A 27,573-nucleotide genomic window follows, 5' to 3' on the forward strand; every position below is an offset into this window, starting at 1 on the left:
TTCCAGGTCCCACGGGAGTTGTGGCCCATGCCCATTTCTCTTAAATGCTGTACTTAAGGTTAAAACTCTGGTGAACTTTATAAAACAGGTAAACGTTTATGCTTGGTCAGCAGTCCCATTTACCTAGAGGTGGCTTTTATCTACTGTTAGCCCCCCTGTGCAATTTATTTGAAGCCCACATAAAATGTTTCTGCTTTATAGCTTGTAATTTGTAATTCAGTCAAAGTGGCATAGCGCCTGACCCAAGTAGTTTAGCACTGGTGCTGCAAAGATGCCCTTGGTTTTAAAATCAAACAAATCTGAGTTTGAATCCACACAGGCTGTTTGGCTTTTAGCAAGTCACTTGTCTGAGTGTCTGTTGCTCAGGTGATGTACAGCGTTGCATGGATTAAACAGCCGCTGTGCCGGAGGTGCCCTGGGAGAGCTCGACTGGGCCAGAGTGGGCGCGCAATAAACGCGGCCTGTTGTTGTCACTGCGGCTGGTAGGCAGTCACAGTGGAATGTGATATTTAGAAAAATAAAGGTGTTAGCCAGAAGCTGAGAGAGCAGAGAGGAGGGAGCGAAGTCACCCTGGGGAAGCTCAGGAAGGCGTGGGAAGAGCTGATATCTCTCAGGCCTGAAAAGGGCGCATGGTTTGCTGGCGAAGAGAGGGGGCAGGTCAGCGGGAGCCCAGGAGGGCAGGTTGGTGTCCCGGAGTGGGAAGCCCGGCGTTGGTGGTGGCGAGCGCAGGGGCCGGAGCCAGACTGCGGAAGGAGAGGAGCCTGGGAGCCCCGCCTCGACACTGGCACCTGGGGGCCAGTAGGGAGTGGCTGTGGGGCACGAGCCCAGACGGCGTGGTTAGGTTTCCATGTTGGAAGGTGAGTGGAGGCAGGTGTGGAAGATGGACCAGAGCAGGGACAGGTGGGGAGGCAGACGCGGGGCTGCTGCGGTTCCTGTCACACTGGTCGGGATGTGTGTTCAGCGTGTACTGAGGTCGCCCACCCCTGTCTCCCTGTGTCCCCAGGTACTGACCGCACTGCAGAGGGACAGCCGGGACGTGGAGAAAGGAAGCCCGTCTCTCAGACACTGAGGCGGCAGGCGGACTTGCGCTCGGTGCTGAAGCACGGCTCCAGGCGGCTCCTGCGGTGCCGCAGGCAGACACACAGGCGGCTCAGAAGAACAGGGGCTGTTCCATGTTTGATTCCTAATACTGGAGTTGGCCTTAAACAAAATAGAACAACAACAAAAACTTGTAAAGAATTAAACCAAGGCTCAGCCTTAAGAAGCTCAGTGGGATGATGGCCTAATATTGACCGTGGTCACCACTGCATATTCTGCATGGTTTAAAAATAGGGCAGTGGCTAATCCCCTCCCCTCATCAGCAAAAGTTAATTAAATTGTAATGCTTTTATGTCAACTACTGGAAAGTACATTACAATCTTTCATAGCCGGGGTGCATGAGAAATGTTGTTTGGAGACCTCAGAGATGTTATTGGCTCATATTTACATATTTTAGTAAGAAAGGGATTGCTGGTTTAGTTACCAAGATAATCTTTCCCGAGCCGGAGGTCTTGTTTTTGAAGCCCATCTACCAAAGATAGCATTACAGGACGACGGGCTCTCAATCCTGGCGAGTGTGCACGGGCTCCCCGGACACGGTCTGACCTTCAGGGTGACCTTTTACCATATTGCCTTGACAAAATTACAGCACGAGGGCTGAAAATGCACGCCTAGACTCCCACGGGCAGCCTGCCCTCCCAGAGATTGCTCCCACGTTTGCTGAGTAATGCGAGCTGGAGCAGGAAGAGCTGCTCACAGACGCCTGTGACAGTGAAGACGGGCTTAAAGCTGGTGGAGAACAGAATGGAGACAGCCTCCCTTTAAGCAGAGGGGAGGGGAGAGGATGTTGAGACCTGCCCGCTCCTGCAGCCTGTCGTTTCTGTGGAGGCTGGGGGTGGGTGGGCGTGGGGCCACTGCTCCCTGGCTGTGAAAGCTTGCTCCTCTCTGTCACCTGATGGCAGGTGCAGTCCTGCGTGCAGTCATCCCGCCTCACACATTTAACGCAAAGGTAGACGGCTGTCAGGGCTGAGGAGCGAGCAGCACCCACCCGGCAGCCCAGACGGCCTGGCCAGAACGCTCAGTATCCGAACTGTCAGCCTGTCCCCGTCGCAGCTGCTTTCCCCCAAGTTCATTAGCAGCCTTTTTGTTGTAGCTTTTTCTTGACTAATTGGAGAACTTCATAGTAAGAACTTCGGTTATCCAAATTCTAAGAAATGAACACTTTTTGCAGAGGAGTCCAGAGGGCCAGGCAGATCGCTATGGAAACGGGTTGCCATGTGATGCTGCGTTAGTGTGCTGGTCTCTGGGAGGGCCCGGCGGGCCAGGCTCGAGGGTGCCTCCTGTCTGCAGCGAGTGCTGGCGGGGCCTGCCACCCTGCAGCCCGCCTCAGCCACACCCCCCCAACCCCGGGAGTGCCCGTGGCTGACCTCGTTTCTGACCCCGGGAGCCCCAGCTCTGAGCGCAGTGCAGCAAGGAGATGCGGGCTGGCGGCAGAGCCTACCTGGCGTTATTTTTGTAGGTTTTCTATGTCTGCCATGTCTGCTGATGACACTTCAGGTGCAGAGCAAGTCCCGAGCCAGTGGTGGTCCTCGTGCCCCGTGTTTTTTCCCTCCTGTTCCTGACTGAACCCTCCAGGAGGTGGCGGAGCTGAGCGCGCGTACCACTTTCTGCCTCAGCCTTTAAACGCTGACTTGCCCGACGTCTTGGAGGAGCCGTCTGTCTCCACCGGGCTCTCGGCAGCCTTCCAGACGCAGCCGTTCCCCGACGTCACGGGCTGAGGCCCTTCCGCTGTTCCTCACAGGTGTACTCAGTTTTATTCCGTGATGTGGGCTTTCTGTTCTTGAAAGATGTATATATTTTCTTACTGTACATAAAGATGTTCCTTAAGTGGTGACAGAAAGCAAGGGGACAGGGCGGCGGGCAGGCCTCCAGAAAGCATTCTTGGGACCCCGGGGTAGTCAGACCCCAGCCTCAACGCTGTTGTCAGTTTGATACAAACCTCGTGGGCAGCACCATGTATGCATTCAGTTTTCAAATAGGATTCCAGGCCAGTCTGGAATACCTCCAAGTCTTCAGTTCAGAAGAGGTTCTCGTGACCTGTTCAGGGGGCACACGAGGCCTAGCTGGATCGATACGTCCACTTCAGAGGCCGGGAAGGTATGAGTCCCCATCTGGGGTCACCTCGCCCCTTTCCACGGAGGGCAGAGGGCCGCCGGCCTGCACAGGGCTGTGCTGCTCTGCTTGACAATCCTGTTTAGTAAAACTGGAAACAAATTGAAATGCTGCCCCCAAGGAGATGGCCCTCTGCCCTTCCCACACCGTTGGTTTTCAGAACCTAGGTCTTCTGGTTCAGGACTCTGGGCAGCTGGCACTTTAGGGTTGAAAGTGGTGTCCCCACCAGTCATCAAAATCCCATCTGGAAAAATGTTCACTTCAAAAGGTACTTTTTAACTGCTCAGTTTTTTGACTATTTTAAATAGTTTGCTGATAGAAGACTCCTGATGACACTTGCTACAATATCATGTTTTAATTGCTTGTACAGTTAACCTTTAATTTTATTTAGTAAAGTGTATCAAACTAGGACTTTTTGGATTGTAAATATGTGGTTTTATTAAATAAAAGTCATGTAAAATTGTTACTTATGTTCAGTGCAGTTTGGTTTACAGTTTGAGTTATCACCTTGAAGTATGGTGAAACTTGACTTTGAGCGTCATACTGTTTGAATGTTTTAAAATCCCCTTATTAGTCTCAGTTACATAAAAAGGTGATGCAATTGTGGTCGTTTGGTCAGGGGATTGGACAGTTAGTGCCACACCCCTTCTCCTAAGCTGGGGGGAACCCCAAGCTTGCTGCTTCTCTCAAGCCTGACTGCCTGAGGCTAGAGTCCCTGGTCCCTCAGGCCCACAAGTCTGCCCCATTCTCCAGCGCACACCCCTAGGCATGCCACCCGTCCCAGCAGGTCGTCAGCATTACCTCAAACCTGCTGGAAGCCCTGTGATGGCAGCCGGGTGGCCCGGCCTCTTCCCTGGGCCACTGTGCCTCCGTTTCCACCTGTGGAGTGGAGATCCCAGTGCCGCCCCAGGCGGTGACAGTGAGCAGGCCCCGGCCTCAGGTCCCCGCAGAACTGAGCAGAGCGGCGCTCACGTTGTAGGTGGTGCTGCCCAGAGACAGCAGCCTGCGGGGCGTCTGCTCTGATGTCTTTGGCCTGCACACGACAGTCAGAATCTGTGCCCTGCATCTCCATGGGCGAACTGCGTCACCGCCCTGGGCCACGGTTCTGTTCCCTCCATTCTCTGCAGGCCGAGGGTGGTCGAAGGGGCTCACTCACTGCTCCCCCAATGCCAGGCCCTGGGCGGAGTGCTCAGTCAGTGACCTCACTGGTCTCCACAGCAGCTCTGGCTCAGAGAAATGATTGGCTTGGGCTCCTATGGCCAGTTAGCGGCAGAGCTGGAGTTCAAAGCTGTGGCTCCAGTTCAAAGTTCAGACTCCAGCCTTGTGGTTCCCCAGCCCTTGCTCAGAAACACCCCTCTCCAGGGAACAGCTCTGCTCCAGGGCCTTTGGAAGCTTCTGGTAGCTTGGACCTCCACTCCAAGCAGGGAGGGCCATGCCCACCGGCCGGCCCCTCGCGGAGATCCCCGGGAAATGCATGAGCAGTGGGGTGGAAGTTGTGGAATATTCTCCTGAGAGAAACTGGGGAGCTGACGGTTCAGAAACCAGCACCCGATGTGTGCAGCCTGCCTCCAAGGCAAGAGAGGGAACGAGATGCTGCACCAGCCGGGCGGGAGGCAGGGAGCCACCAGGCTGGACCTTGAGGTGAGTGTTGGTCCCTAGGGGACCAGAGGAAGGGCGCGGCCAGAGGGGGAGGCCCATGAGCCAAGGCCAGTCCTCAGAGGGGCCCCCAAGCGCAGACCTGCCCACCTAGGACTCAGCTGTGCACTTACTTTGCTCCAGGCTCCTTGCCTGATCTAGGACAGAGCTGCCCCACCAGGCTTGGCAACGCCAAGGCCCTGTACTCAGGACTAGCTGCCCGAGCCCCTTGCCCAGGGTGCCTGAGCCCTGCGGGGTTCCCTGTGGAAGGAGGGCCAGTGGCCTCCTCCCCCGCCCACGGGCTCCACCCAAGTCTCACAGTTTTCTTAAACACGTTTCTTCAGCTGCTTCACCCTGTTCAGAGCTCCTGGCAGAGACTGTTCCAACCAAAAGTAAATTCACATTTAAGGGGCAGATTAGCTGGAGGTTAAGAACTGGAAAATTTTTTTTAAGCCTTTTAATATTATAGGAAAGTTCTTCATTCTTAGAAAATAGACTTTGGAAGAAATCTGACTGCGGACAACATGACACAGAAGACACAAAGATTCAACTCAAATTTGACGGTCTTGAGTATGTAAACATTTGTTAATCTCCCTCATCCATCGAAGTCTGAGAATCAGTTCAGTGCTTTGCTTGGTCAAAAGCAATCATTTCAACAACTTCTTAAGGTTTCTTAAGAACTGGAGAATTTAAATTCTCTTAAGCCTTGTCTCCCTTTTCTGTAACCGAAGGTTAAGAAGAGTGCCCAGCACCTATCCCCTGGCTTCTGAGGATTAAAATAATCCTAAAATGCTGTACTAATTGTGTCATTAAAAGAAACAACTGCCATTGGAATCATGCTCCTGGCATGTAAACTTTTAGTATCTTACACTCACTCTTGGTGAACGTATGAATTTTAAAAATTGGGATTTTTTTCCCCCTAATTAAATGCCCGTTCATGGTATAAAATTTGGAAATACAGAAACACAAACACACACGTCGTAACTTCACCACCCAGAGAAGAGACTTTTTTCGTATTTTTGTCTTTTATTCCTATAAATAAATTTGTCCCTATTTTACAGGTGGGTACGTTGAGGCTTAGGAAGCTGAGGTATTAGTCCCAGGGCATACTGAGAAGACGGCTGAATGCTGGCCAGCCTGATTCCAAAGTCTTTTCTCCAGCACTGCACGTCTTCCCCTTCTAGGTACATCTGTGTAGTCCTTGGCATCCTTTGGGTGAAAAAATAGAAGACTTCATCGATTAAAAAATTGGAGAGGGTGTACATTTATTCACTGAAGTACTTAGACGTTGGTTATTACGTGCGAAGTCGGAGCCACGGACTTGAGCAGCGCCCTTCCTGCTGGTCTGGCTCCAGCTAGCTGCTCTGACGAGTCGTCCCAACACGGGGGATGTAGTCTCCTGGAGCCCTTTCCTTGCGTAGCATTTTCATGCTTCATCACTCTGACTTAAAAGACTACCCCTGCCAAGTTGGGGTGCATTAACTCATTTCATAGACAAGCACCCCTGGCCAGTGGCAAAAAGCTAAATTACAGCTGCAGAGGAACTTGTCAAAAGAGCATGTATTTCCACTTCTATAGTTAAAAAATTATAAATGTGGTTAAGTCACCAAAAATGATTTTCATTTACCAAGAAAAAGTGTTTCTTTTTCAGATGCCTTGGGCTCTGTCATAGTGCCTGCTTCACTCCTGCCAGGGCTGCTGAAAACAAACCAAAAAAACTGTAACATTGAAGGGGACCCATCCGACTCAGCCGAATTTTTTAAAACAAGGCCAGTTTACCCTGAATGCTCCTGGCTTGGGAGGCCACTCTCCAGCACGTCCACATCCACTTCCATGAGTTGAGTGTAAGTCATTGTGATTGTTGTGGTTCCAAAGTTCGTTTATGCCCGAGGTAGTAATTACTGTATTTACATAATTTAATTAAATATCATGTAGACCAATGGTGGTGAAAAAAAGAATTTTTGTTTCTACGAACGTCAAACTAAATGCTTTGGAAAGTCTCAAAAAGGGCAAATATCATTAAATTGGTATTGAATTGAGTGTGAGTGAGAACTGGAAAAGGTAGGGAAGCTGAAGTCCACAGGGCAATTGAGAAGGGCTCAGTCATTCAAGAGCCAGAGTCCTCGCACTTAAGACGACGCCTTGGCCCTCGGCCTGGAGATCAGCAAGTGCTGTGCACCTGTCCGTTCTAAATTAGGATAGAATGTTGAAAACAAGACAAAAAGGCTAGTTTCGTATAATAATGCATTCAAAATTTATTGTGCCTGCATTTTTCAGGCCTTGTACTTTTTGACAAGGAGATGAAAAAGTCTTTAGCCCTTGGTTTTAGTGGTCATAAAAATAATGGTAGTTTTAGGGGTTTCTAGTCCAGACTCCGCATTACTCCTCAACCTTCCCCTCGGGGAGGATGGGTCCCTGGTGGAGTGGCCGGCTCTGTCTGCAACATCGTCGTTCCGTGGCTGTGAGCCTGCCTTCCCGTCGTCTCCCTCACTGGTTCTGCTTCTTGAGAGAGCCTCTTTCTACCTGTAGTTAGTTTTGAATCCGACATAGGACTTGGTGCCCGACATATCATAAGCATTCAAGTAACACTTATCTTCAGAAAACGAGACTGGCATTATATTAATGTATTAATCTAACAAGTTTATTGAACACCGGTTATGTGCTCAGCCCTGTGCTGGCCACTAGGGAGGATGATAAATCAACAGGCCTCGCAGGGCCTTTGTCTCATGGGGCCCAGAGAACTCAGTGGACAGTCATAAAGCAGTGGGTCAAAGGCTGGGCTGGGGCTAAACGCAGGCCGCTGTGCGGACAGAGGGAGGTCAGTAAAACTGGGGAGAGGATGCTTTAGGGCCCGAGGCATTCTTCCTCGAGGGCAATCTTAAACGGTTTGTGAATGTGTTGCTATTTCAGGATCGGGAGCTCTCCTATAATCTAATTAGAAAGAACCTCGTTATGAAGTAGTCAACAGAGTATTCATCTTCTAATTGGAACATCTCCAGCATGAGGTAATATAACTTGAGAGAACATTAGTAACTTGGCCGCTTAAAGCAACACCAACCCCATCTGTCTCTCTTGTATCTCTGTGCTCTCAGAGACCTGCCTGTCACCGGGCTGAAGGCTGGTGAGGCAGTGTTGGGTTCCACCTGGGTAATTTGCCAGTGGTTCAAAATCTGCTGAAAATAACCTGTTCTCTCTCTTGTGAACCAGAGGCATGGCCACCCTTATAATGAAAGCTGCTTGCTTGGTGAATGCATTGAGCCAAGCCTCCCCGACCACAAAAGAACCTAGCGGGCCGGTGCTGCTTTCAGCTTGCGGTGCAGGGAGAACGAAGTTCTATTTGCCAGTTATTTACTGCTTGACCTTAGTCTTGGTGAAGACAGAAATTGTAGAAGATGAGGAGAATGGAAGCAGGGAGGCGAAGCTTTCACTCCCCTCACTGTCTCGCTTGTGTGCTTTAATAAGTACAGTATTATTTTTTTTAAAGTGTATTTAAGCTGTGCAGGTTAGGAAAGCAATTTTAATCAACCTGTATTGGCTTCAAAGGGAACACATTTAGAAAACAAAATCATGTCATCCAAAGACAAAAGTTATTGTGACATTCTCATGGAACAACTGAGTCATCTGCCCAGAGTGGGGTTTCGACCGTTCTTTAAAGGTGTGTAGTACCAAAAACTAGATCACCCTTCTTATGATCCTTCTTAAGTTTACAGATGGGAAAATACTTTTAATCCAAAATCTGAACATCTGAAAATTCAAGCTAAGATTAAGAAGAATTAAAACCAGGCCTCTAGCTCCAAAAGCATCAAAGAAAACTGAAAATGTTAATCACTCTGGGTTAAGGAGCTAGACCTATCGGGCCTGTTGTACATTAACTCAAGGAACGACAGACATTTTAATATTTGATACAGTGTAAAATCACATGCCTAGTGAGGGTCTGTAGTGTTGCCAAGATCTGAAAATATCTTGTTGAAAACAAAAGGCTTACGGACAGTCAGCAGTCACCACTGTATATTTTGCACCTGGAAAAACATAATACAATCACTATTTTGTTTTCACTAGAAAACAAAATTTCTTTCTTTCTTTTTTTTTTTGGTACAGATCAATGCATTTCTTTAGTAGATCCAAGAAAACGTTTCATTAGAATTGAAGACTGTCATTGAGCCAGAAACAAACATTCATAGTAAAGCAGACTGAGCTTCCTTTCATTGAAAAAAGAGAGATGAAGGAACATAAGCCCCGTTCCCTAGTTACCATTCCTCCTGTTCCTGGTGTTTTTATTAACCCAGAAGCTGGTGCTACTTACATGCAAAACAATTTTAGACTAAGGGAATTAGTGAGCTTCGAATTGAGACAGTGACTCGGGATGACACAGTGCAATCCATTCAAAGGGGATTTAATAATCAGCTTAATACACAGGAAATTTTTTTGACACCCTGCCCATTTGTTGAACCCTTCTGCACATGGAGGAGGAACAGTTTTCCTCAGTATCAGGACACTGAAACTATGGAATTGTTCAGATATAAAACAGCTTTTGAGAGCTTTCTAGAAGTCAGGGACATTAAATCATCCATGTTTGTCTCTCGGTACCTGTTTTACTTCATCCCATATAAACAGTGCTCGGTTTTATGCTCAGCACTAATTTGGAAGCTTGAAAAACTAAGAATACAAAATACAATTCCATCCCAAATATCATGGGCCTTTCTAAGAATGGCAACAGATGGAGAATAAAAGTTAATGACGGATGAGGTTTGCTGAGACTGAAGATGTTCTGTGGACCCTTTCAATCATTGTGTCAAGAGGGCAGAAAGGCTTTGGCTTCCCTGATCTTCTGCCTCACACCCCTGCAGGACAAAGTCAGCCCGGCGTGATGCTGCTTCAGGGATTCCAAGCGCCGGTTGAGCTGCTCAGTCCTGTCCACCTTCTCCTCCATGTCCCGAAGGAGTGATTCCTTGCCCAGAAGCCCACACTTCTGATTCAGCTTGATGTTGTCGATCCGCAGGCTGTCTCGGGCTTGCTTGGTCTTGGTCAAGATGTCCCTCCTTAGAGCCACCTGAGCCTCAATCTCCATAAGCTCTGACTTTTTACGAGCATTTTCTGTATCCACAAAGTGTAACTTTTCCTTCACGTGTGTTATTATTTGCACATTGTTGGTCAACTTGGTGCGTAATTTTAAAAGCTCCTCATTTCGCTCCTCAACTTTCTCATTGAAAGTCTGGTTCTCAATCTTAAGCTGTTCAAAATCTATAAGGAGCAGGCCCTCAGTCAGGTCCTCCTGGGCCTTCATCCTGGTTTCAAAATGCACCAGACTCTGCTTCAGCTGCACGTTCTCCAGCCTCACGGCGCTCATCTCCTTCTCCTTCTTATCCTCCAACGCCTGGATCTGCTCCACCTCCTGCAGAGCGGCCTGGCGACCACCCTGCATCCGACAGCTGCCCATGGCCTGCATCACCACCTGCTTCTTGAGTGCCTGGAAGTGAAGCCATTCCTTCTCCACCTCGGAGAGCTTCTCTCTGCACTGCTGCTTCAGCTGGTCCAGCTCCTGGTGATACCAGCTCAGGTCGTCTGCCTGTTGCTTCCTCAGATCCTCCAGCAGGACCAGATGGTGTAGGTATGCTTGCTCTTTCTCGGGCGCCTCAGGCTCCGTGCCCTTGTCAGGCACCTCGGCTGCATCCAGGCCCTTCTTCTTGCGCAGCGCCTCGAAGATCTTGTGCTGCAGGTAGATGTTGTAGCGCTGGTAGCGACCCCGCTCCACCATCAGGGAGTGGTACTGTTCCAAGAGCTCGGCGCGCAGCTGCTGCTCCTGCCGCTTCTGCACCTCCTCAGTCCACTCGGAATCGTCAGACTCGAGTTCCCTGTCCACATTTCTCAGCTCTTCCTCGCTTTTCTCCCGGCGTGCTTCCACACGCTTCCCCTCGGTCTCCTCAGTCCCCTCGCTCTCCTCAGTCTCCTCGCTCTCCTTCCCTTCCTCCTCCACGTGTCCCTTCGGCTCAGCCTCCCGGGATGGCGCAGTCTCTTCCTTGCGGGTCGAGGACAGCTGCAGAGGGACATGAGACTGGACTTCCTTCTTCCTCGGCTCCGCTGCCTCCTCCGCGTCCTCCTCGTCCTCGTCCGCCTCCTCCTCCTTCTGTGGTTCCTGGGGCCCGTCTTTGGACCCTGGCTTGGCTGGCTCCTCAGGCCCGGTCTCGGCGGGCTCCCCTGACTCGGCCTCCGCCGGCCACTCCGGCTCTCCGGGCCCCTCCTCGCCCGCAGCCTCGGTGGCCGCCGGCCCTTCCTGGGACTCAGCCGGCTCGGCCGCAGCACCACCTCCCTCTGAAGCCTCTACAGCCTCCGGGTCCGGCTCCGACTCCGGCTCCATGGGTTCGGCAGGGGACTGGGGGCCAGAGCTAGTCTTGATTATGGACAGCCGCGAGGCCAGGCTCTCCGCATCTCCATTTTCCCTCTCGGGGTCCCCAGTGTGATCGGAGTGGTCGTCCATCTCCCTCCCGCAGGGCCAACGCTGCGGACCACGGCTGCGGATTGTTAGGTTTCCAGGGGCAACCAGGGGCGCGCACGGTGGGCCCGGCGATTGGCTGGACGTCAGCGCAACACCCTGCCCCCTTCTCCCCGCCTCCCGGCAAGAGCAGACCAATAGGAGGCCGCGGGAGGACGAGGGGTGGTGTTGATTGGGGGAGGACGTAGGCTCGCTCAGAGAGGGGCGTGGCGCATCCGCCGCGCTTCTTTTCGCCCTTTTCCCCGCGCCCAGCCTGGGGCGGGACGTCGGGGTGGCGCTGAGAGCCACGGGCAGCCGGCGCGAGGGGCGCGCAGGCGCAGAGCAGCGGGCAAGGTCCCCGCGAGGTGGCGCGCGCGGGGCGCCTGCGCGGTGCGGCGGGGCGACGGCGGCGGCGGCGGCGGCGGCGGCCGGGCCTGCCCGAGCGCGCCTGCGTGCTGAGGCGGGACGCGGCCCGGCTGGCCGGCTCCGGCGGCGCCTGGGCGGGGCGGCGCGGTGGCGGCGGCCGCGGCGGCGGGCGGCGGTTGCTCGAGCGCGGCGGCGGGCCCGGGTGGCGGCGCTCTGACGGCTGCAGGCGCGGCGGCGGCGGCGGCGGCGGCGGCGGCGGCGGCGGGCGCGGGCGGCGGGCGGGGGAAGATGGCGGAGCTCGGTAAGAAGTACTGCGTGTACTGCCTGGCCGAGGTGAGCCCGCTGCGCTTCCGTTGCACCGAGTGCCAGGACATCGAGCTGTGCCCCGAGTGCTTCTCGGCCGGCGCCGAGATCGGCCACCACCGCCGCTACCACGGCTACCAGCTGGTGGACGGCGGGCGCTTCACGCTGTGGGGGCCCGAGGCCGAGGGCGGCTGGACCAGCCGCGAGGAGCAGCTGCTGCTGGATGCCATCGAGCAGTTCGGCTTCGGAAACTGGGTGAGCGGCGGGCCGTGCGCGCCCGCGAGAGGCCGGCGCACCTGCGGGTTCGGCGCCGCCGCGCAGGGCCCGGGAGGCCGGGCCAGTTCGCGCGCCCCAGGGTTGCACGACCCAACCTGGCCCAGAGAGGCTAAGCCACACTCCCAAGGTCACACAGCAGGAAGTAGTAAAGGGGGGATTCGGACTGTGGGTGGCTGGCACCAGGGCCGATTCCCTAGCCTTTGGGAATTCTTCCCTAGGTGTCTGTCAAGTGCACACTTTGGGCGAGACCCGGCGCCTCGCCTGGCGGAGTAGGAGTTGGGAGACACAGGCAGGTGTGCAGGCTTGACAGCAGTAGGCGCACGGAGGAGAGAGCTGGTTTTGCCTGCAGAGCAGTGGTGGCGAAGGCCAGATGAGCTTCACACGGGCTCTGCGGCCTCTCCCACCGCCTCACATGCGCTCACTCATGGCCCTGCTCACTTTGTGTCCTGTGCCCCCTGCCAGGAACTTGTTTATCCTTGGATCCCCGAAGCCCCCAGGACAATGGGTCAGGAGCGCTCACTGGGTACTGACACAGTAGCGGGGACTAAGGCACCTGTCCTGGGTTTTGCTTTCTTCATGTCAGGGAGCTTCTATCAAGACGTTTATCCCAGAGGAAAAGGGGAGGGCTGGACTGAAGTCATGTGCAGTAGGTTCCTTGAGAGAGGGACGTGCTGGCTATCCTCTGCAGGGTCTCTGAGGAGCTCTCATTCCAGGAAGAGGAAGCTTTCATCCATACTAGAAAGGGAAAGTCTGGCTATATTCTGGTCCATAATTGTCAAGGATACATGGCCACTTCCAAGGCATTGTGAGGGGTAGGGAGGAGAGACGTGACCCCAGCTCCGTAATCTTTCCAGACCGTCCCACGTGATGGTCCTAACCTCCCTGAACCAGCATTTCATCTTGCTGCCACTTCCCAGGAGTACCAGTCATCCCTCAGTATCCACGGATGATTGGTTACAGAACCCCCAGCGGCCACTGGGATCCACCAGTACTCAAGTCCTCTAGATAAGTGGCGTAGCCGGGGTTTGGTTGAATCTGTGGATGCAGAACCCGGGGATACACAGGGCCGACTCTACGCCCCTCCTCCTGAGCTTACTGGTGGAAGACAGTCCACATTTCTCCTCACATTCCCAAACCTGCCCTGCCTGTTTGCTTTTCTTCCATAAAGTGAGCCAGTCTTCAGGAACCAGTACTCGTTCCGCAGCCCTGGAATCTTGACTCTCCTCCCAACTCCTTAGAGACACTGCTCTACAAATTCTCACCTAAGCCCCATCATCACGATCACCACCCGCCAAACACCTCCATCTCACTTTGTCCTGAAGTGCTGTTGACTGATGTGTATCGAGCATCTGCTCTACGCATATGATACGGTGGTGAAGGTCTCAGAGGGGAGAACGACTTTACCTTTGTCTTAAAGGTCTTACAGTGTTGTGAGTGTTTGCTACGGAGCCTGGAGTTCTTCCCTGAGCGCCAGCCTGCGGTCATGGACCCATCCCTGACATCCTTGTGCTTGTCTCCTGGATGTCTCGACTTTCCTTGACCCAGATCCCACAGCACTCAGCTCAGTTATGCAGGCTACAAACGAGCCGTCCTCATGTCCTGACAGGTCCAGTTCACCAGCGGCCCTGTCTTCAGAGTAGTTCCCGAGTCTGACCACTTCTCTCAGCCTTGGCCTAAGCCGATGCTTCTCTCTTGCCCAACCACCGCTGGGGCCTCCTTAGTGGTCTCTCCGCCCCTCTCCGGGGCCCTGCAGCCACTGCAGGCAATGTAACGAGAGTGGTATTGGAGGACACGCCACATCACACCAGCCTTCAGCGGCTGCCCGTTCTATTTAGATGAAACTTGAGGGCCTGTAGGCCCGCACAGCGTTCCCCGACCCCTGGGATCGCAGCTGCCTCCACCTTGATCGTTTGTATTTCTTAGCTCTTCCCCTCAGTCATGGCTGGTGACTGGTCTTTCTGCTTACATATCAGTGCCTCCGAGAGACTTTCCTTTCCCACCTCATTCTCGCGGCTCTTATTTCTGCAGCAGCAGCTAAAAATGGCTCACGGGGACCAAGAGCCTTGCTGAGCGCCAGGCCACGTTCTGGGCTCTCCGGCATTTCTTGTGGAATCTCCCCAGCAGCCCTGTGCAGCAGGCTTTGAACTGAGTAGTTTGACTTCAGTCTGTTCGTGGCTGCACTATCTACACTGCCTTCCCTGCAGCCCTGTGGAAATACATGAAAAACAGGCCCCGGGACTACAACGTAGTGTACTGGAGGAAGCTTGGGGCTGGTAGGGGCTGTGGGGCATCTCCAAAGCAGTGCTTTTCACTTTAATCTGCACACATATCACCTGGGGAGCTTGTGAAAATGCAGATTCTGACTCATGCCCGGGCTTCTCCCTTCTGAACCAGTGGTGGGTTCGGGGGGATCCCCAGGCTCCCTGTGCTAACCCAGCCCGGGGCGCGGGCTCCGGGCTCTCTGTCTGTGCTCTCTGGGGCTGCTTTGCTCTAGACTTCCTTGTGCTTCATCAGAGGCTCCTCTGCAGCCCTGAGGTGTGTATTCCCTTCTGAGCGGGTTCCCAGATAAGTGCACGTGAGTGATGTTTCCCGCAGGGCAAGGGCCGGTTGTGGGCAAGGCTCTTTCCCTCAGTATCCCATATGCTCTTCACAGCAGTCCTAATGGGCAACAACTCCCAAGAATTTAAAATACGCATCCAGGATGCCCCAGCGTTTCAATGTGGCAAAGCCAGGGTTTACAAATGGGCCTGATTCCAGAGTCCAAGCCTTCACCTCTTGGTGTAAGAGCATTAACCCCTGTGGGTCGGAGGCTGGGAGCTCAGTGGTGCAACTGCAAGTGTGACTGGACGGGGGCTGGCAGAGCAAGGTCTTGACCTAGCTCAGCAGGAGGTGAGTGAGTGGGGCAGGAAGGAAGGTGACTAGGTGGGTGCAGGAACCAGGTGTCACAGGCTGGCTATGAAGGATGGAGAAAGGCAGTGGGTGAATGGGGGGTAGTGATGTTGGGGACAGTGATATAGAGGAAGGTGAGACAATTCTAATTTGTCAGATGGTACATGTGACTTTGGGGTCACATGGAATTAATGGGGACAGGCTGTGGTGAAGTCTGGGCCATTGGCTCACACTTTGTTCCAGGGCCAAGGCTCCCAAGCTGGCGTGGGTGTGGCTGAGGGATGCTAACCATGAGGCCAGGAGGGTCTGGGGACTAGCAGAGGAGAGGACAGGTGGGGCGACACCTGTGAATACAAGACCAGGGAAGGTTTGGCAGTAGGGTATTGAGACCCCCCAGGGCAGCTGGTTTTGTGGTGAGTGCTGTGCAGATGCAGACTTAGAAGATAAGTCTCCTGCTGGGACACGGACGTAAGCACAAAGGTAGAATATTTTATGACAACTTGAGACTGTGGTGGCCGAGCCACAGGTTCGTTAATTGGTTGCTGGAGAATCGGACGGTGTGAGGAAGGCCCGGGTTCCTGCAGATTCTGGTCGGGAGGGCTTTAGGGGGAGGCAGGGGTCAAGTTGGCTTTGAATTCAAATTATAAAAGGATGTGAGGCTCTCTGCAGACTGTGCAGGGCCTTGTGCTGGTGAATGTACATTCAGGCTAATTATTGGAGGTGGGTGGAATGTCATGAACAAGGAGTTTTACTTTCGTCGATGACAGTTGACATCCTGATGCGGGACGTGTAGATGTGCACTGTTGCGCGTTTGCGCATTCGTCAGGTACTTACTTGGGGCCCATTTACCTTAGCGCCTGTGCTAGATGCAGGGTATCTCCTGGGTTAAATCGGGAAATGGGTGTTTACAGAGACTCCTGCCGTGTCATTCTGCTGCACGGGGGCCACAGAGCCTCGTTTGGGAAGCCTGGGAACAGTCACCTTCTTAACAAGGTGTAGTTCCCTCTGAGTGTCATGGGAACAGGTAAGTTCATCCCATGAGCATCCTGACAGTGGGGTTCTTAACTGTCATTAAGGATGGAGGGGGTAAGGAGGGAAGAGCCGAGACAGAGGGAACCAGCTAGAATTAATAGGGTTATGCAGAGCAGTGGTTCTCAAACTTCAGCGAGATTCAGAACACCCTGGGGGGCTTGTTAAATCGCCAGTCCTTGTCCCGCCTGTTTCTGAAGTCAGATCTGGGGCTTGGCGTGATAATTTGCATATCTAACAACTTCACTGGTGGTGCTGATGCTGCTGGCCCAGAGCCCTTTGAGAAGCACTGGTGGAGAGTAAGACGTGCCAGTCTAAAACCTTTCCTTAGTTTGAAAAATTATGTATTTTTATTGTGGTAAAATAGATAACACATAATGTAAAATTCACAATTTTTAACCATCTTTAAGTATACAGTGGCATTAAGTGCATTCCCGCTGCTATGCAGCCATCACCACCAGCCATCTCCAGAACTTTTTCATTCCTTTAGTGTCCCCATGAAACACTGACTTTCATTTCTAGCTCCCATGCCCCTGGTAGCTACCCTTCCACTTTTCTGTCTCTCTGAGTTTGCCTGTTCTAGGGACCTCACGTTAAGTGGAATTTTATGTTTTTGCCTTTGTGACTGGCTTGTTTCACTTAGGATAAGGTTCCCCAGGTTTAGCAGTGTTACAGCAGGTGTCAATTTCCTTCCTCTTTAAGGCTGAGTAATATTCCATTGTGTGGATAGGCTGTATTTTGTTTACCCATCATCCACTGATGGGTACTTGGGTTGCTTCTACTTTTGGCTGCTGGGAATGCTGCTGCAGTGAACGTAGGTGTACACAACTTTGTTGGAGTCCTTATTATTTGGGGTAAATAGCAGGAAGTGGAATTGCTGGATCATGTGTATGTGTGTTTTTTAAGGACCTGCCATACTGTTTTCACAGTGGGACGTGCGGCTTTCTAAAGCTCTTTCGCAGGTAGCCTGATCTGACCTGAAGGGCTTTGTTCACCTTGCGGGGCAGTCACCTATATGAGCCGGTGATCTCTGGGTGAGTTTAGAGAGGAGGACAGGGAACCTGGAGCTGAGATGAGGCTACAGAACTTTCCATCTAAAAAGCCTAGCAAACAGGATTGGTGGCCAAGGGGAACAGAGCCCCTGGGATGGCTGGCTGATAACTGGGAAGGACAGACCAGTGTCAGTCACTGGCATCTGAGGCCGGACGTGGCCCTGACACAGCGTAGCCTCCAGGAGGGTCCGGCTGCTGAGTGGAGGCGGCAGGAAGGCAGGGGAGGGTCTGGAGGCCAAGGACGCAGGGCGCGCGCCCAAGGCATCCTCCCAGCCCCTGAGAAGCAGGTGGGCTGTTCTCTTCACTGGAAAAGAAGCGGGTACGAGGCTGGAGATGGAAATGGCCGCGTCCAGGGCACCCCCGGTGGGCAAGCTGGGTGCCAGCGCGGGGACCGTCCGCGCCTGCGCCGGCCTCGGCCCCACCCCTCCCGTGTCCCCCCCCCCCCCCCCGCAGCCCGGGAGCGGGCGCGGGCGCACGCGAGGTCGTGTCCGTGTCCGCCCGCGAAGCCCAGGTTGAGGCCACCGGGAAGGGGGACAAGTGGAAGGAGCGACTAACGAAGGCTGATGCCCAGTGTCCTGCTCACATCCCTCCTCACAGGGACGGCCGGCATGTGTCACGGACTCGTGAGGGACAGGCCAGGCCCCGAGTGTCCAGGCAGCAGAGCGCCTGCCAGGGGTCGGAGTCCTCCGGCCTCTCAGCCAGAGACTGTCCTTGCAGCCTGCACCCCCTCCCCCGGGGCCTGGACTCCGCTCCCTCTGCTGCCCTCGGGCCTGGCTGCGTCCTGGCCGCCCCTGGGGTCTCTGCCCCACCCCCCGGGGGCCGCAGGTTCATGTGGTGAGCCTTCTGGTTGCTTTTGGCCCACGGACGCTTCTCCTCTTAAAGAAAAAGGAGGCTGGAACCGCGTCTCCCTAGGGAGGTACCGCACACTGCCCGCCCCCAAGCCTGGCTGAAAAGCCTCGGGCCAAGCGGGCCTCCAGGCCTTTGCCTCCACTTCACGAGCAGACGCTGCCGTTGAGAGAGGCTGCGTTCAGACTGCTCCGGAGCAAAGCTGCCGACCTGCACAGAGAGGGTGCTCTGTGACCTGGAGACGGTCGCTCTGGTAAAAGCACTGGTTTGTTCACAAGAACTGGACAGAATCCTCTGCACAGGGAAGAAGTAGGTCTCTCTGTGCCCCCGCACGCGTCCCAGAGATCACAGAGCGAGAGGTGGCAGCGCTGCTGTAATGTGGTTGGTCTGGAAAGGAGAGTGGGAGCCCCAAGGTCTGGCCTTGCTCTGCCTTTTGAAAGTCTAAGAAAGCGCGATTGCAGGGACCCCCCTTTTGGTGTGCACTGCGTCAGTTCCCCAGGGTACAGGCCGCGTGGTGACCTGGGCCCTTCCTTGGGGGTAGTGTCACCTAAGGTTATTCTCCTAACCTATAAAATGTGGGTAATCATGCTACCTCGTGGGAATTGCTGGGAGGATGAAATGAGGTGATCTGTGTAAAAGGCCTTACCTGGTAACTGTTATTATTATGAATTTTGTTTTATCCTGGCAAAACCCTGTAAGAAGACTAATTACAGATCAAGAAGCAGAATTTGAGAGGATAAGGGTTTCCCGGCTAGTAGTAATTGAGTCAGAACCTGAGCCTGGCTCTAGGTTTCCTCAAAGCCTTCCTGGAGGAGATGATCTGGGTCTTCAGGGTAAACCTGAGTTGTGGAAGTGGAGCTGATGGCTCCGTGGTTGTGGTGACAGGCAACACTGATGGAGCGCAAACTGCTCCCAGCCAGGGGCTTAGCATGGGGTGCGTATCCCCTCGTTTAATCCCCCGTCGTCCTGTGGAGTAGGTGGTAGTATTACCTCCGTAATTCAGACAAAGAGATTGAGGCACAGAGAAGTTAAGTGATTTGTCCAAGTTACTCAGCAGTTAAGGGGTGGAGCCAGGATTGGAACCCTGAAGCCCGGCCAAGCCTGTGCACGTGGAGAACAGTCTGCTTTTTGTCTGGAGGATGGGCCGGCACAGCAACCCTTGTGTGGACCTCCAGACGGGGCACAGGCAGCCTCGGGCCTGGAGGAGAGGAACCCTGAGGCGGCCTTACTGGTGGACCTGGCCAGCCCGCAGTGCTGATGGTTTCCCGGGACTGTTCCCTCCTTTCCCTGCTCAGGTGCTGGAGGCCAGCACAAGCGCCCTGAAAAGGCCGGAAGGAGAGCCGACCGGCTGGAGAGCCCGGTGGAGCTGCTGCCCGCTCTCCTTTCCTGGAGAGGCTGTGTCCTGGCCTGAGTCTAGCGACCTTGGAAAGTAGACCTCAGGGCCCAGTTCAGTGTCTTAGAGGCATCTTTTCCTTTATTTTTCAAAGGGCTTAAGGAAGCGGCATACTTATCTCTCCTTACCTTTTTCCAAAGATGGGAGCCTCTCTCTCTTTTCTGAGGTAGCATATAAGAGCAAACCTCGCAGGCCTGGGGCCACTCGCCTGTATGTTACTATGCGGCAGTGGGGAAGGAACCAACTTCAGTGTGCAGTCCTGGTCCTTGTGTAGTTTGACTTATTTGCACTTGACCTTTCTCTCCAAATCTCATTCCCCCGAACTCATTTCTGTTGCTTCTCCCTGCCTAGCTGCCTGTCCATCCATCCATCCTTCTGTCCACCCAGAGTAAGCAAATACTTTGACCTTGAACATGTGAAGGAAAGACCCACTCTCTCTGTCACTCACCTGCTGTCACTGTGATGCTGCAAGGTGGTGACAGGATACTTAGTTGCAGGAGGTGGGCGGGTCTTGTGTGACCATATACATGAAGACGAGAAGTTCAGGATGTGACGAGCAGGGCACTGGGCAGGGGCGGATGTGCTGTAGCTGTTGCTATTTTTAACCCTTGTCTTTTACAATATGTTTATTACTGTGGTTTCGCATCACCGAACCTGTCTGTCCTCTGTGGACTCTTGTTAGAATCAGAGCTGTGTCACTGCCCCCATTTCCACTGTCCCATTATGACCCTCGCTGTCTCAGAGTACTTGGAAATTAGGGTCTTGTGTGCTTTCCCGGGCCTTTCTCACTGGTCACTAAGCTAACATGGTGGGCCCTGGGGGGCGAGGCTGTTTCCACAGTCGCCGGCGGCAGCGTCTCCCCTCACAGTGGCCAAGGCTGATGCTGAGGGGGCTCCTGGGCTCCTGGTCACAGGGCACTGGTCCCTCTGCTTTGTGGCTTCATAAACACTGGTGGCCTGGGCCCATATGGAGCCAGCGTCTGCATTTGCTACCTGAAGAGGAGCTGGGTGACTGAGGAGGCAGCACAGGTCCACAGCTGTCTGCCTGAGGTCCCCGGTTGTGTGCCTGGATGGGGAGACTGCCTCCTGTTCTGGGCTGTAGCCCTGGGATTGTGGATGTTTGCGGAGCAAGACATGGAACTTGTGGGGGCAGGAGGGGTGACATCACCTGCACGTGGACATGGACTGACACCCACCTGTGCACTGTCGGGAGCGCCTCATGGAACAGGAGCATCTTCTCTTTTGAGCACTCTTTTTTAATTTTTTTGTCCCTTTAAATATTCTGGATGAAAACCTTAGACCTGTTTAAACAGAGAATTCTGAGGTAGGATTTAACTTTACTTAAAAAAAAAACTTAGATTTACTCAAAAAAGTGAAAAAACAGTACACAAAGTTCCCACATACCTTCCCCATATCCTTCCAGAAATGTGAGCCTCTTGCATCAGCTCGGTGCTTAGAGAAAGCAGGAAGTTGACGGGGGTACAGGACCGTTGGCTCACAGGCAGCGGGGGCAGGGTCCCATCTGGGCCCATTGATGTAGCTGCCACCTCTCCTCCGGTCCACACACTTCTTTGTCTCTGACCAGACACGTTTGCAGAGTGGCTTTAATTTGGGTTTGGCCACCGTGCTCTGGTGATGTGGGAAGGACTTCAGACAACTCAGTACAAAGTCTTCGTTTGGTCAGATGCAGCTTTACTGCTTAGAATCCTTCTGTTCTTTCAGGATTTACATTTTACCCCAAATGTGGTGTTCTGCGCACCTGATGATTTCTGGAAGGCTGAGGTTCGGGGTGGACAGCAGACTTGTTGGGAGGGCGGACCTCTCGCGGCAGGTCTGCTAGACGGGGCCAAGGTCTGCACCACCCAGCCGCTGTGGCCTTGGGTGGCGGTGAGGGGTGAGAAGCCCCCAGGCCAGGCTCCAGGCCTCTGGCGGCTTCCCCATTCTCCGACACCCTGGTGAGCATGTCCTTTCCTCCCGAAAGGGCATGTGTCAACGATGCAGATTCTCTGCATGTTATGGGGGCTTCCGGCCCCAAGGTGGGGTGGGCAGAAAAGCATTAAGGTCCTCCAGCACCTCTCTGCCTGTGGGGGGGTGCTTCTGGTGAGCGGCTGGAAAGGCAGGGTGGGCAGGCTGCCCCGGGCTCCTTTACTGGTGAAAACTCGAGGCTCCGAGGCAGGAGTGGCCAGACTGGTCACAGTGACAGTAGCTGCTGGGAATGGTTGTGATTTGCTTTTGGGATTTGTTTGTTTGTTTGTTTGTTCGTTTTTGGACCAAATGTCTTCTGGGAAAGTGTTAGAGAATTGATGCTAATAGTGATTTTTAAATAAGAAACCATGTGGCCAGCCCATCCCCATGAGACAGCGTCCAGTTTTAGTCCTGATCTTCCCACTTCTCTTTGCGGTGCTCAGAAGGAGGCCTCGCAGGTTAGGTGCGGGTCTTGCCTTCTTTGTTCTGATGGCTTTAAGCCCCGCCCTCCATGCGGCTCCATCCCGGCCAGGAGCCGAGCTGGCCAGTCACTGTGCCACGAGGACCTCCCTCCCCCCGGTGCCCAGTTTGTCAGCAGGGTCAGCCCGGGTGGGCTGGTTTCTTTGACTCCAGTTTGGCTTTTGGGGGTGCAGAGACCATTCCAGTCTCGAGGGATGAGCATTTCTGGGGCGGAAGGCGGCCTCTGTGTCTTGGCGGCTGCTGGAGCTGAGAGGACCAGGTGAGGGGTGCATGCAGCGGGTGAGAAGTGGCTGCTGGCTGAATGAGTGCGCACTTCGGGCAGTTACTTTCTGAAGTGGCTTTAGCGGTTGACTTTAAGGAAGAGGCCTCTTGGCAGAAGGAAAAGATTGAGGGGGTTGTACAATTTCCTCCCATTAATAACCCTGTGCTCATGGGTTACTGTCTGGTAGGAACGCATGCTCGCTGGGGCCCATTGAGGGTGTCATTGGTTGCGGTCCTCCACCCACTTTAAGAGGTTCTTTCCTGGTCATCTGACTGCCACCTAGGAAAGGGACACACTGGGCCTCAGCCCTTCTGTTTGGGAGGCTGGGAGTGGGACCTCCTGTGCAGGGGACCTGGGCCGGGGCTGTTCTCTGGTCTAGACACAGAGGTGGGACTGGGACGCAGTGGGCACCTTAGGGTCTGGCTGCCACCCGCCCCCACCATGTCCTGTTAACCTCCCAGACGCCAGAGAGCTGGGTTTGTTGCGGGCAAAACGGCCAGTGCTGGCTGGCCCTGCTCCTCCTCTTGGGGAACCAGGTGAACAGAGCCAGCATCTCTGATGTGGGTTCTGATTCCTGGGCCACCAGCTCCCACATGAGCCTGGACACGGGTGCGCCTCTCTGATCTGCACTTTCTCACGCAGGGAATCAGTCAGGGTTCTTTCCTGCGCTGACATCCATTTGGTCAGCCCAGTCCCCTGCAGGAGCATCCTTCGGGAGGGGGGATAACGCTGTCAGTAGGAGGTAGTCCAGTGAACCTTTGCGGAAACGTTAAGGGGCTTTGCCCGAACCGTGAGTCTGACCCTCTGGCTTTGGAAATGACCTCTGACCTTTGTTGTTGTAGGAAGACATGGCTGCCCACGTCGGCGCTTCCCGGACTCCCCAGGAAGTGATGGAGCATTATGTAAGCATGTACATCCACGGAAACCTGGGGAAAGCCTGCATCCCCGACACCATCCCCAATCGGGTGACAGACCACACCTGCCCCAGTGGAGGCCCCCTCTCTCCCAGCCTCACCACCCCCTTGCCTCCCCTAGACATCTCGGTGGCCGAGCAGCAGCAGCTGGGCTACATGCCGCTGCGGGACGACTACGAGATCGAGTATGACCAGGACGCCGAGACGCTCATCAGCGGGCTCTCGGTCAACTACGACGACGACGACGTGGAGATCGAGCTGAAGCGCGCGCACGTGGACATGTACGTGCGGAAGCTCAAGGAGCGGCAGCGGCGCAAGAACATCGCGCGCGACTACAACCTGGTGCCGGCCTTCCTGGGCAAGGACAAGAAGGAGAAGGAGAAGGCGGCCAAGCGCAAGGTCACCAAGGAGGAGAAGGAGCTGCGGCTGAAGCTGCGGCCGCTCTACCAGTTCATGTCCTGCAAGGAGTTCGATGACCTGTTCGAGAACATGCACAAGGAGAAGATGCTGCGCGCCAAGATCCGGGAGCTGCAGCGGTACCGGCGCAACGGCATCACCAAGATGGAGGAGTCGGCCGAGTACGAGGCGGCTCGGCACAAGCGCGAGAAGCGGAAGGAGAACAAAAACGCCGCGGGCTCCAAGAGGGGCAAGGAGGACGGCAAGGACAGCGAGTTCGCCGCCATCGAGCACCTGCCCGGCTTTGAGCTTTTGTCGGACCGCGAGAAGGTGCTCTGTAGCTCCCTGAACCTGAGCCCCGCGCGCTACGTGACCGTGAAGACCATCATCATTAAGGACCACCTCCAGAAACGGCAAGGGATTCCCTCCAAGAGCCGCCTTCCCAGTTACTTGGACAAAGTCCTCAAGAAAAGGATTTTAAACTTCCTGACGGAAAGTGGTTGGATATCCAGGGATGCTTCCTGAGGCCGGGGCGCTGTGAAAGCCGGAATGATGCTAAGAAGCTTGTGAGCCAAAATGATTGGGGTGAGGGAGGGGGGAGGAAACGCTTTTTTCCCCATTGTTGCTCTTTTTTAAACAAATTGAGTTCCTTTTTTTAGGATACAAATTCTTTTTACGGTCCTCTGAAGAAGCAATAGTAACAATCTTATATCGGATCATGGGGGAGGCAGATATATGTATATTTTAACTTAGTCCTAAAAGTAATCCTTTAAGATGACGACTTGCCTTCACGTGTTCAGTTTGGAGAATATTGTGAGACTAATTTCCTTTTATTTGTGAGTTTCTTCCCTTTGGTACACGACTGTCGTTCTGTAGGTAAAGGAGCACCATTCCCCGCCCGGCCTCCAGCTTCTCCCTGTGACCCGGGCTCCGCTGGCCGCCCACGGCGGCCCAGACCCCCAGCACAGCCCGGCACGTGGCACTTTAGATGGGGCCAGTCAGGCAGATGGGACTGTGGGGCTGTGGGACAGGATGGGACGTCAGTAGGGACTTTAAAGGAGGAATCTGGTGTCAAACACAGTGGCCACATGAGCTTCCCTTTAACCCCCAGGCAGTGGCAGTTTGAGCTCAGGGTGGGAGAGGCGGAGCTGTGGTGGGAGGAACGGCAGACCCCCTGGGTCTCAGGGGTGCTTTGGGGGGGAGCCTAAGCGGGGGCGGAGGGGACTGGGACCAGCTCCAGCTGCCAGAACAACACTGAGCGGCCTCCCCTGGGGCTGCTGCTTGCTGCTCTGAGAACCTGCAGTGCATTTTACTTGGAAGAACTCGTTTTAGAAACGTCAGGCTAAGAGCTCTGGGCTCTGGTGTTGGCTCCCTCCAGGGTTTTCAGCTCCCTTGCAAGTGCCTCTTTCACCGAGACTCTGGCCATGTGTCTTCCTGGGGGTGGCACCCGGCACTCAGCCAGGTCAGGGTAGGAGGGAGCACTGCGGCCGCTGCCTCCAACCAGACTCAGAGCGGCTGCCGCCCAGCCGGGTTTAGAAACACGTTCAGGGGTGGTCTTTCACGGACGTACACGGTACCTTCCTTCCAGAACTTGAGAAAGGCATGACTTCCGGCTGCTCGGGGCTCTGGTGTCCAAGACCCTGCTTAAGAGTGGGCGGAGTGGCCGCGGCCCCAGGGCTCCACCCCTCCCGAGCTTGTCCTGCCCCCATAGCCCCCAAGACTGTTTACCTCCTAGAATGTTTGGGTGTGAAGTTACATTAAAGTGAAGTTATTTGAAAGAAAAAAAACCTCATCATTTCCAAGGATGACTTAATTACGGTGCCTTTTCCTTTCTTTTTGCATCCTTCTGACCCTAGGGTAAATTTTCCAGCATTAAATAAAATATTTCAAGTATACTGTATGTGGCTTTAGTTGCAAAATACGCTGCATGTGGGCAGAGAAGCACTCCCTGTGCCCAGGACTTCTCTTTGTCCATAGGAAATAGCCAGCACTAGTGTCATTCTTGAGGGCCACCCCCACACCGTCCCCTGCAGGGTAACTGCAGCCAACAGAGCCGGTACTGTCTATCCAAGCTGTGATGGGGAGGTGCTAAGTTTTTACAGGGCTTTTGGCCAGTGGTCCTCATCTAGGGCTCCTGGGAACCTGCTAGGAGTGCACTCAGGCCCTGCCCAGTCCCCCTGAATCAGAAACCCTGTGGTTGGGGTCCATGGAGCTGTTTCTGCAAGCCTTCCAGGGGACTGGGATGCAGGCGAGAGTTCAAGAACCACTGGCTTTAGCTACTCTGGTATCTTCATCGATTTTCTACATCAGATTCCTAGTTTGGTGAGGTTTTAAATTTAGTCTTATTTTTATATAAAATGATTGCCAGCCTTTCATTAAGCTTGAGAAGCAAAAGATCCCTGTAAATATGTGTGGCCCTGGCCAAGAGCTGTCGAATGAAAAACTTTGTGCTTAAGCAGGTTTTCTGTATGTGTATCTTTTTGATGGTATGAAGAATTTATTTAGGCTTGACTGTGTTTAAACATCATAATGAATGTATAATTAATTTATGTTAAAGTATTAACACTGTTACAGGGGAAAAGTCATCTTATGACTGGCTGCCTCTTACCCCACCAAGTCCAGCTATTACTGTCAACATCGGTCCTTACCCTGCTGTTAGCTCGGAGCCTTTACATTTATGTATTTAATTCTCAGGATAAATTCGTCACCGGAATCCAGTGGAATTAGGTCTTTTCAAAATTTAAACAATTTGAGTCAAGAAAGATAATTCAGCTATTCCAGAATAATGCTCTGGACAGCCAACATTCCGAGAATGTGATAAAACTGAAACCCCGCCTACCACTCTCTCCCTTTTACACATTAAACAGGTTGAGAACCAGTGTCACTGCTTGCTTTTTACCGCCTGCCCCTCGAGCCTCAGCTTTTCAGAGCCTTGGAGATGGTGCGAACCGGCTTTCAAACACAGAATGGGGGACACTGTGACATGTTTTAGTGTGGTGCTTCTGTGTCACACCAGTTTTCCCTCCAAACTGTGAGTTAAAATTGACTTCTGTTAAGCAGAAAACCCTTCCTGCCACCCCTCCTTTCCTGAAATTAGCGGAACACCCGGAGAAGGGTGACTTCCACGAGCCAGGCTGCACGGTCTGCGGTGAGTGGACGAGTGCTGGCTCCGTCGTGGGCCCTGTGCGGCAGATCCAGACTGCAACTATGCAAAACCCTGGAATTCACGAGAAAGCAGCCCCCACCGGTCTTTAATTGCCAGTGTCGGTATGAACAGCACTGTCTTCCTGTTCGTGGTGGCAATGGATGGGGATACGGTTCCCCAAATGTAAGCTAGGCTCTCTAGGTTTAGCCTCTTAGCAGGTGCCACTCTAGCTGAATACGGAGGGGAGGGGACTGCACACATTCACAGAAGTTAGTTTGAAAATTCTAATTCACCCTTCATCTTACAAGTGAGTCTAGGGAGGTGAAATGACAGCCTCACAGTTACGCAGTACAAAAAGCAGGCTGTGACTCCCTGTCCTGTTTCTCAGTACGCCACAGGCTGCCTTTAATTCTGGGCTATGCTTTTGACAAAATAATTTAAAGCAGCTTAAAGGAAAAGAGGGAACTCTTTTGAAATGGTATAAATGTAACTATGGGAATGTTACCTACATCTTCCAAAGTGACGGCCCTGCCTTTTTAAATGCAGTAACTAGATTTAACGGCACTTGACCTTCAATCCTAGAAGTACCTTGCAGAAGCAGAAACAGTGGGAAGTTACTTTTTCTCTTGTTGATAACAGCCATCTCAGTCATTCAACTTCTTCCCTAATGTAAAGGAGGAACGGAGTGCTCTGTGTATACTGGCTCCTGCTGTCTCCATGGTTGCAGGCGGACACGCGCAGGCCCAGGCCCTCGCCTGCCAGGGACGGCCCTGGGGAAGCTGCTCTCCCTTCAGGTACAGAAGCCGGCGCGTTCACATGTGTTGGGTACACAGCCTCAGGACTTGAGCAGTAAGTCACAGTTATCCTTGTAAGGATCTCCGCCACCAAAGCACACAAAATAGTTATCAGAATGTAGGAAAATAAACGTATCAGGGCTTTAATCC

At 53.5% G+C, this 27,573-nt stretch overlaps 3 protein-coding genes across 6 annotated transcripts in view; 2 read left to right on the plus strand and 1 right to left on the minus strand.

Moving 5' to 3' along the window:
• The window catches only part of TBC1D14 (TBC1 domain family member 14), a 95,194-nt gene extending 91,518 nt beyond the window's left edge, over positions 1-3,676 (plus strand). For all 4 annotated transcript variants that reach the window (XM_064488315.1, XM_031437803.2, XM_031437810.2 and 1 more), the window contains one exon: positions 1,004-3,676. In XM_064488315.1, coding sequence (XP_064344385.1) covers positions 1,004-1,069 — 66 coding nt within the window. In that variant the 3' untranslated portion in view covers positions 1,070-3,676. The remainder of the gene's footprint in view (positions 1-1,003) is intronic.
• A 3,424-nt stretch (positions 3,677-7,100) lies between these two features.
• On the minus strand, positions 7,101-11,685 carry CFAP184 (cilia and flagella associated protein 184). The gene has a single exon (XM_010998501.3). The coding sequence runs from the start codon at positions 11,318-11,320 to the stop codon at positions 9,638-9,640; it is 1,683 nt and encodes a 560-aa protein (XP_010996803.2). The 5' UTR covers positions 11,321-11,685; the 3' UTR covers positions 7,101-9,637.
• Positions 11,686-11,929: 244 nt separating this feature from the next.
• TADA2B (transcriptional adaptor 2B) lies at positions 11,930-26,364 on the plus strand. The gene is made up of 2 exons (XM_064488326.1): positions 11,930-12,238; positions 23,017-26,364. Exons 1-2 carry the CDS (start codon positions 11,969-11,971, stop codon positions 24,007-24,009), a joined length of 1,263 nt encoding a protein of 420 aa, XP_064344396.1. The 5' UTR covers positions 11,930-11,968; the 3' UTR covers positions 24,010-26,364.
• The last annotated feature ends 1,209 nt before the right edge of the window (positions 26,365-27,573 follow it).

The sequence above is a fragment of the Camelus dromedarius genome, chromosome 1 (genome assembly GCF_036321535.1).
Source record: "Camelus dromedarius isolate mCamDro1 chromosome 1, mCamDro1.pat, whole genome shotgun sequence".
NCBI classification, from domain to species: Eukaryota; Metazoa; Chordata; class Mammalia; order Artiodactyla; family Camelidae; genus Camelus; species Camelus dromedarius.